Here is a 15,710-nt window from a genome sequence, read left to right as displayed (position 1 = left end):
AGCCATAAGATATGATTCTCAAGGGGAAGTTCTTCTTAGGAACACGTTAACCACTACTGTTGGTAGTGGATTAAACATAGGTTAGACAATAATATTTATATTTAAAGTATATAGTATCAGATGTCAACTAACAATTGTACAATTCATTATGGTATTTCTGTTTCTTGGAGCTTTTTTAGAGACCAATACAAAAAAGATATGATTTTTTTTTAAGCTGTTTCATAGTACGATCAGGTCAACTTTTATATGTAAATTGATGGCATTGAGCATGGGTTAAAAGCCCTGGCTCCAGGTAGATCAGTTTTTGAGATAATAGAGAAACTTCTTATTCACATTTAACACTAGGTCTGTACATTCAGATGTTTGTACAGTAGATTCATTGGTTATTCTAAATCAGGTGTGGCTGTGGATTTCAAATGGGTAAATTTGGAACCCTGTGCAATAATGTACATCTTTACAATAATTTGCTAGGGAAGAAGTAATGTGCATGTACACTTATAAACCACAATTAACCTTGTACTTAAAATGGTTTAGAAAAAAAAGGTGTATACAAATTATATAAACCAGATTTTCTTTCAGAGTTTTGTTCATTTTTAGTTTTACCCTTGTGTGTGTTGAGAGAAATGTGTTAATTATTTTTTCCTTAATGTCTTTACCTTTTGTTATATAACTGAATGAATGCAGTAAAGAGGGGTGGCTACTACTCCAGTGCCTATTCCACGGGAAAATCCCCAGGTGAGCCATTCGATTGTGGCTTTCTATCTTGGCTTTATCAGCTTACCTGCCAACTCGCCTCTCTGTCCAACTTCATGAATCTGTTTGATCCTACATCTGAGGTTCATTATATAAGGGCATTTGTACATTGTGTCTCGTTGAAATGTAATCATTGGAAGAAATAATACATGAAATATGTCATTACTGCTTTGTTTCTGTGTGGAACACCTGTATAAATGGCTTGTATAAGAAAGTGGCTACATGTATGTAATGTATGGGACATTTATGTGGCATATATGAGAACTATATGTCACATAGTGTACATATATTGCAAACTACATACATATAACATATTAATAAGTGCTCCTCTGAAATAGAAGTAAACCTACTATGTTGGCTCTTATTAGTTTTTACAATATTTTATACTATGTTGTATATTACGCATGCATCAGTTCATTTAAATGCGAGAATGAACTGTTCTCACATACTGCAATTCTAACACAATAGTCTGACAGGCACTGAAATACTGAACAATAAAAGCTGTTAAAAGAGCAGGAGGGATTAGATCATATGCAGACTCCTAGCATTTGAAACTTTGTGCTAATTTAGTGTTTCCATGGCTATCAAATGCCAGATTAGTAAATATCCTTATTAAAGTATCAAGAACTTGCTGTCACTTAATATTTGGTCGTTTTTCTTATTTTTGTTGCTGTAGAAACCAAAGCTTTGGATATTTTAGCATCTAGACAGGGTCCTTTCCACTTCGATAGGTAAATGGAACAGAACAAAGATGATTATAACATACTATGTGATCTCATGTTTATTTGTGTAATTACTCTATTTTAGTCAATGGAACTCCGAGCAGTCAGTTATCCACACCAAAATCAACAAAATCCTCATGTTCATCTCCAACCAGCCCATGCAGCTTCCGAGGGCTAAAGGTAGGACATCAGAAGAATGTACATTGTGTGTGTTGTTATAATTATTATTATTATTATTATTATACTGTAGTCTTTTTTAGATGGCATACAGTTAATTTAATAAAATTAATTCTGTCATGAAACTGAGGGATTACGTTTCTTTGTTCTGGGAGCAAATCAATACTATTATCCTCTGCTAACAAAGGGGTTACAATGTTTAAGGAGAATACATACATTCTGATAAATATTCAGGTCAGGTGTGTGTGTGTCTTTATCTCTCTCTGTTTATAATTGTATTTATTTAGCACCAATAATGTATGCAGCGCTTTACAAAATGACAATACAATTATTACACTTATTATAAACACTGGGGATATAGCTGCAGCCGCCTTTATCCTAATGCGGCCGTATCGGCGCACCTCTGATAACCACGGGCAGATGCAGTATTTTTTTTTTTTCCGGAATATGTTCCGGTATTTTAGCGCTCGTAATATTAGCATTTTATTAGCTCTGTCTGCAATACTGCAATACCGTCTAAAAACTCGGGGGCGTTCGCGAGCTGTTGTCTTCAAAGTCTAATACTTTAGCAGTTCAACCTACAGTATGTCAGTACACAGTCTGCGTGTGCACGTACAGTAATTGTAAATTTGCATATTTATACATGGATGTGCAGTGCTGTATGTTACGCCGGTGCTGCCCGCAGACCAGACCCGTCCCCTGAGCTTAAGGGGGAAGTGGTAATACACGCACCCGCAGCAAAGGGAGCGTGTCCGGAGTGTGGTATAAAGTGTTGCCAGGCCAGGTGTGGTAATGTAGACAATTTTTGCCGGTACCGGTTGTAGAGATAGAAAAAACAGGATATTCAGCGCTCGTGCTGTGTGATGGTGTGGATGATCCCTTTGCAGCATGTACATAAAGCGTCTCCCCAGAAACTCTCAAATCTAAGTGAACCCCCCTTAAAAAGGGGGGAGGGCACCCTGAAATACAAGATAATAAAAAATGCACAAATGCGCACCAGGGATTAGTGGAAGGTAATTTATTAAAAATACACACAAACTCTGAGGGGATCCAACCCCACCTCAGAACAGCTGTGCATCTGGACGGCTAAGTACTACCCAGGAGAGTACCTGATGGTGACTAAACCCTAAGCTGCACAGTATACAAATACAGTAAAATTTATATAAAAACACATGAAAGAAAAAAACAAACATGAAAACAACCTATCATCAGATTTGTATAGAAACCGCCATAAGGTTGGGCACTGGCATTTGTGCATTTTTTATTATCGGTTGTAGAGATAGTTAAGAATGCCTTGCCGAGGTCAAGGAGTGGAGAGCGGAGATAGGTTGTAGTCCAAGCCGTGTTCGAGGGGTAGCAGAGTGAGCGTTGTCCAAGGAGTGCTGAGATCGAGAGCCAGAGGGGGTAGTCGTACGAGCCTTGTCAGAACCTGTGAAAACACTAAGAGAATCCTGAAGTACTTCCATGCAGAGACTATGTCGAGCAAAGACTGAGAGCAGATAGGAGCTAGATAAAGCAGGAAGGTCCAATTAGGAATGGAGGCGGGACAGGAAGAGCTACAGGGAGACACTGCAGATTGGTAAAGGCATAACAGGCCAGGTGAGACTTGTTGGTAACCTGAGTATGCCCGTGCAGCATGCGGGGGCAGTGCCTGAGATCCGGGGGACAGGAAGAAGAGTGTGCAGAATGAGCGCGCTCTGTAACGTGTGTACGCGTGTGGACCGAGCCAGTGGATGGTGCAGGTGTGCGCGCGGGAGGGCGTGGGCGCGCCCGGCGCTGAGCAGAGGAATCGCCGAGGGGAGTGATACAGCGGCAGGGGCGGGGAGAGAGTGCTCTCTGTGGGGAGCGCGGAGAACGCCGATTCCTGACACTGTATGTCTCATTTGAACATTGTTGAAACGCATAGGCGTGTACTATAACAGTATCACATTTCGGCATATACAGCGCTCTCCCCTCGCTCGCCCCCGCACACACACAGGCTATTTACTGCACTGCAGTATTTCAACTTCTTATCTTCTCTACAGTACAGTACACTTCTCCCACACCATTCCTTTGAATGTGTGTCTTTCTGGTTTCAATCACATTCCTGCTTGCTAGCTGATGATTACTGCGCATGTGTCTATAACTTCACCACTGCATTCTTGCGAAGTTCAAGAGTGAGTGACCAAAAAAATATATATATATATATATTTTTTTCTCGTCATTTTTTATTTTTATTTTCTCCACAAGCCTGCCTAAACCATCTTGATATTACGATATTCAATCTGTGCTGTAGCTTTTGACTGCACATGGTTGATTTGTGTGGTTTGTATGTATTTGGGGGTGTGGGGATCAAATTATTATGATGAACTGCCTGTTGAAAATATGTCATGTCTACGAACTACAATACAGATAATCCTTCATGCAGCTTTAGCCCCCTCCCCCCCCCCCGCAGACACACACAGGGCTCGCTCAAGGATTACAACCTCTTATCTACACCTCTCCACAATCTCAGGCACAATTTGCTCTTGGAAAAAAGCTTTATTCATGATTCCTATAACAAGAAAAGAGAAGTGCTCAAAAAACTGCACACTAGTACAGTACAGTGCATAAGGCAAAAGCGTGTGACTTATTTTACCTTCAAAGATGACAATGCATCCTGGTCCACGCCTAGAGATGGCACCCATGCATCTTCACTGGGTGTTTTGGACGCAGCTTCATAGATATGCAACCTTTTTTGTGGAATGCAAAGGTGGCAAATCTCTCCAACGATACAGTAGACTCTTCAGTGAAGATGCAATCCTGGAAAGTTTCTCCACTGTCGATGCATGCCTGGGCCTGGACCACTCTCTTGATCTTGTTAACGTTCCTTATCATAGGGTACGCTCTGTAATGACAAGGAATAAATAATTTTAGCGGTACAGTACAGTTTCCTAAATAACACTTTTACCTCCTGTACTGTCCAGTACTAACCTCACACGTCCATATTTCCATCCAATTCTGCGTCTCATCTTCTTTATGCTGGTCTCGGATACAGTGAGATTGTGATTTTTCAGCAGAGTGTATTTGACCCTTAAGGCACTCTTCTCATCATTCTCTTCACTTATTTTGTCGACAAGAAGAGTTGTCTCCCTACAGTGTACAGAAAAACAACAATCCGGTAAGTTACAGTGCAGTAGGCCACAAGTACAGCACATCATTTACTGTAAACAATTATAGATGCAGCAAAATAAACAATAATAGATATACTGTATTATATACTGTAGTTATATAAATATACTGAAATAACTATAAAATTATATAGATCTATACTATATAGTTATATTAATATGCAGCAATATAAACAATAGATATACTGTATTATATAGTTATATAAATATACTTACGCGTTAGTTACCGTTGGTGTCCTCGTGCGTTGTTTGTTTTTTCCGTGTGCATGATAGCACACGGTGGTTAATGGCACAACGAGGCCAGAAGCAGCTAACCAGCGTTGGATATCTCTAATTTGTTGTCCGCTCGTGTACATCTCCTTAATTCTCATGCTGAGATCCTTTGAAATCTTTTTAACAGGCATAACTGCGAGTAGAAAGAAATACAAGCAGAAGAAGGTATATTCGATGTTTAGTCGATGTGTATTTAATGTGCAGTGAATCCACAAAATGGATGGTGTATTTATACGTTAATGACTCACATTAGAGTACGCCCACTTTTAACACCTGTACCTCGTCGCCATGCATGAAAGGTTACACATTTTGCATAGCCCACCACTCGATGATCTGTATCTGAACTTGCCCTTGTCCAGATACTGCATTGTGCCATCTGCTTCCATGGATCAACCCTGATTCTACGGACGCAGGAAGCCACTCGCCTCTGCCGTGCCTATCACACAGAAAAAGCGAAAGTCGGCAGCCGTTTCCATGCCACGGCCAAAGCGACAGGCTAAGGCTAATAGAGAAAACCTTCTGCTGACCCCAAAGGCTAAGGGTTTTAATACACGTAAGCCTTATTATGTCAAGAAGAAATTCGGTGATGTTCACTCAAAGCAAAACAAATTGCAGCCAACCCATCGAACCCGCAGGCCACTTCCTCGATTACGCTTCGACGTCTCTGCCGCTGCTCTCTGGGAAATCTACAGCCCATCTTCTCCACTACTCGTCCATGACGCTACCGCTGGTCTCCTAGAAACCCATGGGTCACTTTCTCCATTACGCTTAGACGACTCTGCTGCTTCTCGCCCGGAAATCCACAGGTCACTTTCTCCATCCCTCTTCGACGACGCTGCCGCTTCTCTCCAGGGAACCCCCATCTCATCCTCCTTAGCACCCCTCCACCCTGATGTCCACAGCACCCCATGCACAAGAACCAGCTCGTTAGACCGCATGCTGAATGGGTTAAGTGTAGATATCCCCGAGAACTCTACTATGCTGGTAAAGATAGATCTTCTTTTAGAGACCATGCTAAATATGGATCAACGGATGGAGAAGATGGATCGACGGATGGAGAAGATGGATCGACGGATGGAGAAGATGGATCGACGGATGGAGAAGATGGGTCGACGGATGGAGAAGATGGGTCGACGGATGGAGAAGATGGGTCGACGGATGGAGAAGATGGGTCGACGGATGGAGAAGATGGGTCGACGGATGGAGAAGATGGGTCGACGGATGGAGAAGATGGGTCGACGGATGGAGAAGATGGGTCGACGGATGGAGAAGATGGATCGACGGATGGAGAAGATGGATCGACGGATGGAGAAGATGGATCGACGGATGGAGAAGATGGATCGACGGATGGAGAAGATGGATCGACGGATGGAGAAGATGGATCGACGGATGGAGAAGATGGATCGACGGATGGAGAAGATGGATCGACGGATGGAGAAGATGGATCGACGGATGGAGAAGATGGATCGACGGATGGAGAAGATGGATCGACGGATGGAGAAGATAGAGACTGACATAGCGGGGATACATAATTTGCTCGGTGTTCATGCCCTTGTATCCCCGACGCCGGAGCAGGAGGGTGGCATGGATGTGATGAATGGGACCTTCGACCACCTTCCAACAGCAAGCGCACCCCCTCCACCAGAAGAATTTGTGTATGCTGTTGACGAGGAGGATAACATGACAACCCCGTCAAAACCACGCCAGGAGACAACACGGCGACCAAGACAGGAGGAAAGCTTCCTCCCAGACAACCTACCCTCACCCGCCGCCACAAGCACACCCGCTCCCAGAATCCAACCTACATACGCTTGCATCGATACAGTGCCCGACATCATCCTGCGTGAGCTGCCACCGGCACTCAGGGAGAAGTATAGATGATGAGTGCTGGTTTACCCCAGAAGTATGGCATGTTAATTTTTAAGCAGCACGTGTCCTACTTGGTGTACTGCGGGTGGGCCAAAAATGTAAACTATGAAGGAAATCGCGAAAAAAGGGCGCTTCCTGAAAATTTAAGAAGGACTATTGTGGAGGAATTGCGGCGCTATTTTTCAATTTAAGATACTTTAATGAAAATTGTTCGAGACTCCATTAATGGCATTTTGCGTCATATACGGCATCGGCCCTGGAAGGACAATCTGGTGGGGATCGAATTTTCGTGACTGTTCAAATGTTTGTTTAATTTTAGACTTGTTGCTTGTTTTTAAATTATATTAATAAAGAAATGTTTTTACTTACACAAGACCTGCGCGGTTCCAGTCCTCGAGGGCCACGAACAGGCCCGGTTTTCAAGGTTATCCTGAGGGCCGGGCCTGTTTGCTGCCCTCGACGACTGAAGTTGTGCAAATGTAAATGTTTTGACTTTATGTACTTAAATTAAGGAGATGTTGCGTGTTTTAACTTGTATTAATAAAGAAATGTTTTAAACTAACACCATACTGTTGTGCTGTAAATGTTTTGACTCTGTACATGTTTTCACTAGCCGTAAACATAAACCTGTTAATATTTTGAATTGCTGTACACTTTAAATGTTTTTAAATTGTATTTGTAAATAAATGTTTTTGTACTTACTCCACCAATAAAAGAAAATGTTGATTTGTTTTAAATTGTTCCATTGTCTCCTTTTTATACTGTAACAAAATAGTGTTTCTAGAACATACAGTACTGTCCAGGCATACTGTACATCACAAGAGTATTAAAACAATACATGCTGTACGGGTATAGATTACACAGATGTACTGGAATACATGTAGAATAAATGCATACTTTTTATTTTATAGTATTGTATACGGTCTGAAAACAACAGCATACTGTTTCAGGTTTTCTATGAAGCTCTCAGTTACAGTATTCTATCCTAATCAATAACAACGGCCACTAAACTGTAGACTCCGGTACGTGGTTTTTTAAATCCGATTCAGCAATGTGCAGGCATTGTTACACAAAGCGATATTATCCATCGAAATCCCTCCATTTGCCGTTTTCAGCATCAGACAAAGTTTTCTTTTCTGAGGAAAAACAAAAGTACAAGTTTTACTGTAATGGTCAGTCAGTCCCCTAAAGAAGTTCCCTCAGTCAGTCCCACCAATAATTTTCTTGGGGGGCGTCTCCTGTTCACATGCGCCTACTGTAGATGTGATGACACGCATATGCGTTTCAAGAAGGTTCCAATGCGCATGTGCCTAGCTTTCCACCAATTGTGCAGGATCTACCGTAGAAGCTGCTCAGCTAATGATATTGCTTACAGGAGAATCTCTTGACTGTGCATTGATATTGATATTTCAAAAACGGAATAAAATACGGCAACATTACTCACCATAGACTTTGCCAATCAGCTGGCGCCGGACCACTGTCAGTCCCGTATTCTTGATTATACACGTAGTTGACAGGTGCCAGCGGATGAGGCTTGAAATCGCTTTGGTACATGTAAGCTTGCTGGAATCTGTACGCGAAATCCGGCTCAGGCTGCAGGTATCCGGGCGGGGACAGACAGCAAGGGTTGCCGGTCACCAGGTTTTCACTGATGGTCAGACCGTTATTGGATGCTGGCGCAGTCGCTGGCGCATTGCTTGCCAGCGACTGACGTCTTTTAGTTGGTTTTAACATGACCTTTCGCCTTTTGAAGTCTCCATGACCAAAGATACGGGAAAAATCTGGTGATACACACCAATAACACCGGGATCAATACGAATTTCTGCTTTCAGGGGATCCGCGTTGATTCCTGCAGCTGCGTGTCCTGGTCTGATGCTTTTGGTTTCACACAGGCTAGATATTCAAAGAAGGGAAGAGAAAACAAAAAATCCAAGAAAACATCAACAGTTTAATTCTGTATTGAAAATAGATCATTCCGTTTACATAAGTGCTGAACTCACATTTAGAAAGTATAAATTCACCATATACAGAAGCAAGTCTCTGTCTTTGGCTCCGTTATTCGGTTGCGCTCCACTGTCTGGGCCTGCACAGCACGGTGTTTTTCAGTGTCTGACGTCCCCGAACAGGAGCCTCCAAGGAACAACAAGGCTATAAACGACCCCTTCCTAACGCACAAGCACGTTTCATGGTTCAACCACTTTATCAGGGATATATCCACCTGTATTTGATTGTATACGAGAGGAAAAAGGTGATTTAAAGAAATTGCGAAAGACATTATAGAGGTATAAAATTGTCTGGAACCATTTAAAACTTTGGCAGAATTCCAGACTTTAGATCAATTGTTGAGAGAGGTTGGAAAGAAGCGAAAAATAAACCATCGCTGCAAAATAGAAAAAAAACTTGAGAAAGCATAATTATGAGTGTAAAAAACGGAGGAATTGGAGTAGATTTTATAATCAAGATATCAACTATAGAAATATTAGGAATTGGGGAGGAAATGTTTTGTATAGGAGACAGATACCTGCAGCTTTTTCCAGAGTTGAAAGGGGGAAAGCGATTCCTTTTACCATCCCTGAAATTTGGGAAATAATAAAAATGAAAAAAGAAATGTCTCTCCTTTGAGAAATTGCTCTTATAATGATATGCACCAACCCACAAATAGGGCCACGACCAATGAAAACAAATTATTCTCTGAGAGCTGAGGATCCATCATCCAGATCTACAACAAGAGCGAATGAGGAAAAGAAAAAAGTGATACTCAACGTAATGATTGGAAGCCTATTAGAGGTAATAGTATAAAAAGGGCTCATATAAAATCAACGAATTATCCATCCCGATAAAGCAAACACCTAATCGAGAGGTAACTCTCAATGTATTACTTCCTGGTAAAATATTTTATAAATAAATAAATAATCAACATTTTTTGGAGTGGTCATTTTTTTGTAGTAAAGAGAAGAAAGCTGCTTAGGGAAATATATATAGCAGTCGAGATTTGTGAGAAAAAAATATAGACAGCCTCCCCACTTGGGAAAAAAGAGAGAATACATATAAACAAAGAAATAGAGGAGGAGAAAGGTTCGACAATAAGAAAAGAATGCATCTGTACAGATAAATGTGGAGTGTATTTTTAACCTATTCTCCAAGGAGCTTTCTTTGGATCAGAAAAGGATATTTTTAAAGATCTTTATTTTGCCCTAGCATGTGGGACCAATGGGTTCCAAGTGTTTATCGATTTTAAATAAATCTATAAGAATCCTAACTCTGAAAAGGTATTTTACCAAATTAGATGGTAATTTCTCTACTATGTTATAACCCAAGGGAAAATAGTTCTGTTGGAACTCATTGTCATACAGATTTAAAACTTAAATCTACCTACCACCCAATTGTATCAAGAGGCAGCTATATAGATGTGTGTTCAGAAGTTGGTAGACAATGATTTTGAAAGTTTGTTCTGAAAAAGTTTTTTTATAAAAAGAATATTAATAATAATAAAAAAAGATGTTTTAAAAAGTCTTACAGAAGATATAGCTCGTTATAAAACAAGCGGATAACGTAGAGAGGGGAGTGCAGAATAAGGATGACTATATAAAAGAATCTAATAATCTCCATGGCAACTCTTCCTCCTTTTGTCCATTAACTGTAAATCGAACAGAAGCTTTTTCGGGAGTGTTGCAGGGTACATGCAACTACACACGTTGGTTTCTTGACAAGGCTTATTTATTTAGCCTTGAAAGATATACAGCACACAAAACAAAAATAGCTTTTCATCAGCAACAAACGAAAATTGCTTTTTCTTCCGCAAACCAAACAAAACAGTTTCTCTTTTAGCAGACAGTCTATAAATCAGGCAGTTACCCTTTTCCTATGCAGGGGACAGACAGTTCACAATTCAACTACCTTGCTACTCAGACCTTGTTTCAGGAATCTCTTTAGCAATCTCTTTAGCAGCTTACTCCTCACTCCTCAACAGCCAGGGTCCATGTGTCTACAGCCTGGGTTTTAACACACCTTGATTAGGCAGCTGGGATCCAACTAATTGTCCTGAGGTTCCCAGCTGAAGTTAACCTAGTCAGTGCTGCACTGCAGACTAGACATAGGTTTTCCAGGCATATAACTGGTGGCTTTTATTTACCCTGTCACAGGGAGAATTAAATTTTTTTTTTTTGAAGTGAAACTTCCTTACTGGCACCTCATTCGTGATGGGGCAAAAAAGAATTGTGGAGACAGATGAAATGAAACGGATGTGACGTCAGTGCTGGCAGTTGAGGCCGGGCTGTGTTCTGGCTCAGCCCAACCCCAACACTGACATCACACCCGCTCCACAAATCAGATGCGGCGGCGGCGGCGATAGCCGCCGGCGCCGCTCCTAATCACCCCCCCACCCCCCCCCCCAGCCCCACACCCCCCACACACCGTGACATATGCGGCGGCGATAGCCGCCGCTCCTAACGGCCGCTGCCATGCCGCGCAGCCTCTCTCCTCCCTACCTCCGCTTTCCTGCGTCCCGCTGACTGAGCGCCGCCGGGGTCGAGGAGAGGAGCCCAGGGATCATGGAGGGTATCCGCCGCCGCAGCTCCTAACGAGCTCTGCTCCCCCCACCCGCAGCCCTCAAAATTTAATTGCCGCCACTCCTGCTGACCTCCCCCGGCCGAGGCATGGAACGGGGGGGAGGGGGGTAGAGTGAGCTGCGTTCCCCACAGCACCATCAGAAGGGGATCGCTGCAGCGCTCCCCTCGAAGCCAGCTCCTGCTGACGATGACGCGCTGCCCCCCCTTCCCCGCCGACACTGCCTCTGCCCACGCAGCACTTCCGGAGGGGGGGGCCTTTATTAGGTATCTGCCCGTTGCCCGGTGCTGCCGCGTCTCGCCGGGGGGTGGGGGGGGGGGGGCGAGGAGAGTCTCAGGCAGAGCCGCCGCGGGTCCGCAGCTCTGCCTGTCTGTGAGGGGAGTAGGAGTCTCAGGCAGAGCCGCCGCGGGTCCGCAGCTCTGCCTGTCTGTGAGGGGGGGGGGAGGAGAGTCTCAGGCAGAGCCGCCGCGGGTCCGCAGCTCTGCCTGTCTGTGAGGGGGGGGGGTGGAGGAGAGTCTCAGGCAGAGCCGCCGCGGGTCCGCAGCTCTGCCTGTCTGTGAGGGGGGGGGAGGGAGGAGAGTCTCAGGCAGAGCCGCCGCGGGTCCGCAGCTCTGCCTGTCTGTGAGGGGGGGGGGGTGGAGGAGAGTCTCAGGCAGAGCCGCCGCGGGTCCGCAGCTCTGCCTGTCTGTGAGGGGGGTGTGGGGGGGTGTGAGGGGAGGAGGAGAGTCTCAGGCAGAACCGCCGCGAGTCCGCAGCTCTGCCTGTCTGTGAGGTGGGGGGGGGGGGGTGTGAGGGGAGGAGGAGAGTCTCAGGCAGAGCCGCCGCGGGTCCGCAGCTCTGCCTGTCTGTGAGGGGGGGGGGGGAGGAGGAGAGTCTCAGGCAGAGCCGCCGCGGGTCCGCAGCTCTGCCTGTCTGTGAGGGGGGGGGGGGGGAGAGTCTCAGGCAGAGCCGCCGCGGGTCCGCAGCTCTGCCTGTCTGTGAGGGGGGGGGGGGTGGAGGAGAGTCTCAGGCAGAGCCGCCGCGGGTCCGCAGCTCTGCCTGTCTGTGAGGGGGGGGGGGGTGGAGGAGAGTCTCAGGCAGAGCCGCCGCGGGTCCGCAGCTCTGCCTGTCTGTGAGGGGGGGGGGGGTGTGAGGGGAGGAGGAGAGTCTCAGGCAGAGCCGCCGCGGGTCCACAGCTCTGCCTGTCTGTGAGGGGGGGGGGGGGTGGAGGAGAGTCTCAGGCAGAGCCGCCGCGGGTCCGCAGCTCTGCCTGTCTGTGAGGGGGGGGGGTGGAGGAGAGTCTCAGGCAGAGCCGCCGCGAGTCCGCAGCTCTGCCTGCCTTTGAGGGGGGGGGGAGTCAGGAGAGAGGGGGCAGGACACAGAAAGAGAGACACACATACAGTGACAGACACACACACATACATATACAGTATACACACACAGACACACACACTGACTGACACACATGCACACACACTGACACATACACACACACTGACTGACACACACACACACACACACACACACACACACACACACACACACACACACACACACACACACACACACACACACACACACACTGACTGACACATACACACACACACTGACTGTGAATAGGTTAGGGGGATGTGTGAGGTGCAGGGGGGCTGTGCATACGTCACACGGTCACACACACGCACACGGTCACACACACACGCACATGGTCACGCACACACGCACAGTCACACACACACACACACAGTCAGTCGCGCACACAGTCAGTCGCGCACACAGTCAGTCGCGTGCACACGCACTGTCACGTGCACCGTGCACTGTCACGCGCACAGTCACACACAGTCACACAGTAACACGCACAGTCACACAGTCACACGCACAGTCATACAGTCACACGCACAGTCACACAGTCACACGCACACACACAGTCACACGCACACACACACAGTCACAAGCACACACACACAGTCACGCACACACACACACACACACACACACACACACGAGGAATTCACGCTTAGTGCAAATACAAGGGATGTGTACGCATGTTCTAAGTCAAATTTATTTGCGTTTTGTCAATGAAATTGTATTTTGATTTTTAATTAAAACATCACCAATACAAATACAATTTCTGTGACAAAAGTCAAAGAAGTTTCACTTACTATGCGCGTGCACAGCACACACAGCTTTTTTTTTTTTTTAAGGCATTGAATTAAAATAATCAAAATGAATACGACTTTCTATATATTAATGCCCCTGATGACCCAATTTTATACCACATACCAAAGGTACATAAGTGCTTATAATTGAAGGGATAAATTCTCTAACATCTAATTTGTCACATTACTTGGACCTAAATCTCCAAAAGTACAGATGAGGCTAAGCTAACGGTCTTTGGTGACGCTGCCACCCATGGTCACACGAGAGCTCTGGCCGCGGCAATGAAGGATTATCACTGCGGGGGGTCACATTAAGAGGCACGGACCCCTCCACAGCACAATCGTTGCAGGCGCTGTCTCCAGCACCGTGGACATTTTCTTTTTCACCGCTCCGCACCGGAGACAGGGAGTCATTGGTTTTGAATCATATGCAAAAAACTACGTTTATCCTAAACCTCATGGAGGATTTCAAATGGTTGGAGGATTACTGATGGGCTACAGTAGACATGCCGTCTTTATATACGTGTATATGGCATGACCAGGGAGTGTAATTGGTGAAAAGATTCCTGGATAATAATGTAGAATTACAAGAACCCCACAAGAATTTTATCAATGAAGGGATATTCTTCATCTGAACTCATCCTTTTTTTAAATTTAAATTGGACCAATTTTATTTACAGGTGTGCGGAACGGCAATAGGGAGAACGTTTGCTCCCAGCTTTGCAAATATATTCATGGGTATCTGGGAGCAAAACTGTGTGTGGAGCAATAACCCCTACTCTGAACAGATAATTTTTTGGAAGCGCTATATCGATGATGTGCTTATTATTTGGTTAAGATCAATCATCTTTTAATTTATTTTTTTAATTCTATAAATACAAATAATTGAAATCTTATTTTTATTGGTAAAAATGATCTTGTAATTATTGATTTCTTGGATTTACATCTAGAGGTAAATAGTGAAGGGAAAGTTATCATAAAAACATATTTGAAGGACATGGATTGTAACCACTATTTAGCAGCTAGTAGTGAACATTATCATGGTTGGAAGAAAAGTATGCCTTTTTGTCACTTCCAAGGGTTGGGTTAACGGGGTATCGTGGAATGTGATGAAGAAGAGATGAGTTTTGAGTTGGCTTCTGAAAATAGTTAGGAGTGAGGGGCTTGTTCCAGTGGAGGGGGGGCAAGTAAGGCAAATGATCTGAATTGAGAAGAAGGGGTGGGGAGGAAGAGGGGCGTGAGGGTTGTAGTACTCTGAGTAAGAACAGGATTTACAACAGTGATTTATTGATGGGGGTTGCAATTGTTAAGCCTTGGAAAGAGATGTGAAAAGCAAGAGACCTCGATAGAAGTCAACTGATAGACGTCAAATAAAAAAAAATAAAAAAGTTTTGATTCGCAATCTATTGTCCCTTTTATGACTAGGTTTAATGGTGCCATCTGAAAGGATTAGGAACATTTTGGGAAAATATTGCCAAATTTTACTAAAATATCCCATTTTGTCATCCTTTCTACATAGATATAAAAAAAATGATATATATATATATATATATATATATATATATATATATATATATATATATATATATATATACAGGTAAACCCCGTTATAACGCGCCTCGCTATACCGCGATTCGGTTATAACGCGATTTTCCCGTGGCTCCCGTTTAAAAAAAAAAAAAACACACTCACTGCAAACACACTGCTCATTGCTCACACTGCACACACTGCACACACTGCACACACACTGCTCATTGCTCACACTGACACACACTGCACACTGCACACACACTGCTCATTGCTCACACTGCACACACTGCACACACACTGCTCATTGCTCACACTGACACACACTGCACACTGCACACACACTGCTCATTGCTCACACTGCACACACTGCACACACACTGCTCATTGCACACACTGACACACTGCTCATTGCTCACACGGCTCACACTGACACACACTGCACACTGCACACACACTGCACACTGCACACACACTGCTCATTGCTCACACTGCACACACTGCACACTGCTCACACTGACACACACTGCTCATTGCAC

The 15,710-nt window shown here is 44.5% G+C and overlaps 1 protein-coding gene across 7 annotated transcripts in view; it reads left to right on the top strand.

Annotated features, from left to right (window-relative positions):
• The window catches only part of DCLK2 (doublecortin like kinase 2), a 165,717-nt gene that overhangs the window by 78,279 nt on the left and 71,728 nt on the right, over positions 1 to 15,710 (top strand). For 5 of the 7 annotated variants that reach the window (XR_012803799.1, XR_012803800.1, XM_075613735.1 and 2 more), the window contains exons 5-6: positions 685 to 735; positions 1,561 to 1,655. Coding sequence is in view for 5 of the 7 variants with exons in the window: in XM_075613735.1 (XP_075469850.1) it covers positions 685 to 735; positions 1,561 to 1,655 (146 nt within the window). In the remaining 2 variants the exon portion in view is untranslated. The remainder of the gene's footprint in view (positions 1 to 684; positions 736 to 1,560; positions 1,656 to 15,710) is intronic. The other 2 variants (XM_075613754.1, XM_075613745.1) reach the window with 1 other exon arrangement.

The sequence above is a fragment of the Ascaphus truei genome, chromosome 1 (assembly GCF_040206685.1).
Source record: "Ascaphus truei isolate aAscTru1 chromosome 1, aAscTru1.hap1, whole genome shotgun sequence".
NCBI classification, from domain to species: Eukaryota; Metazoa; Chordata; class Amphibia; order Anura; family Ascaphidae; genus Ascaphus; species Ascaphus truei.
The sequence above is the reverse complement of the archived record's forward strand: the minus strand, read 5'-3'. Positions and strand labels throughout refer to the sequence as shown.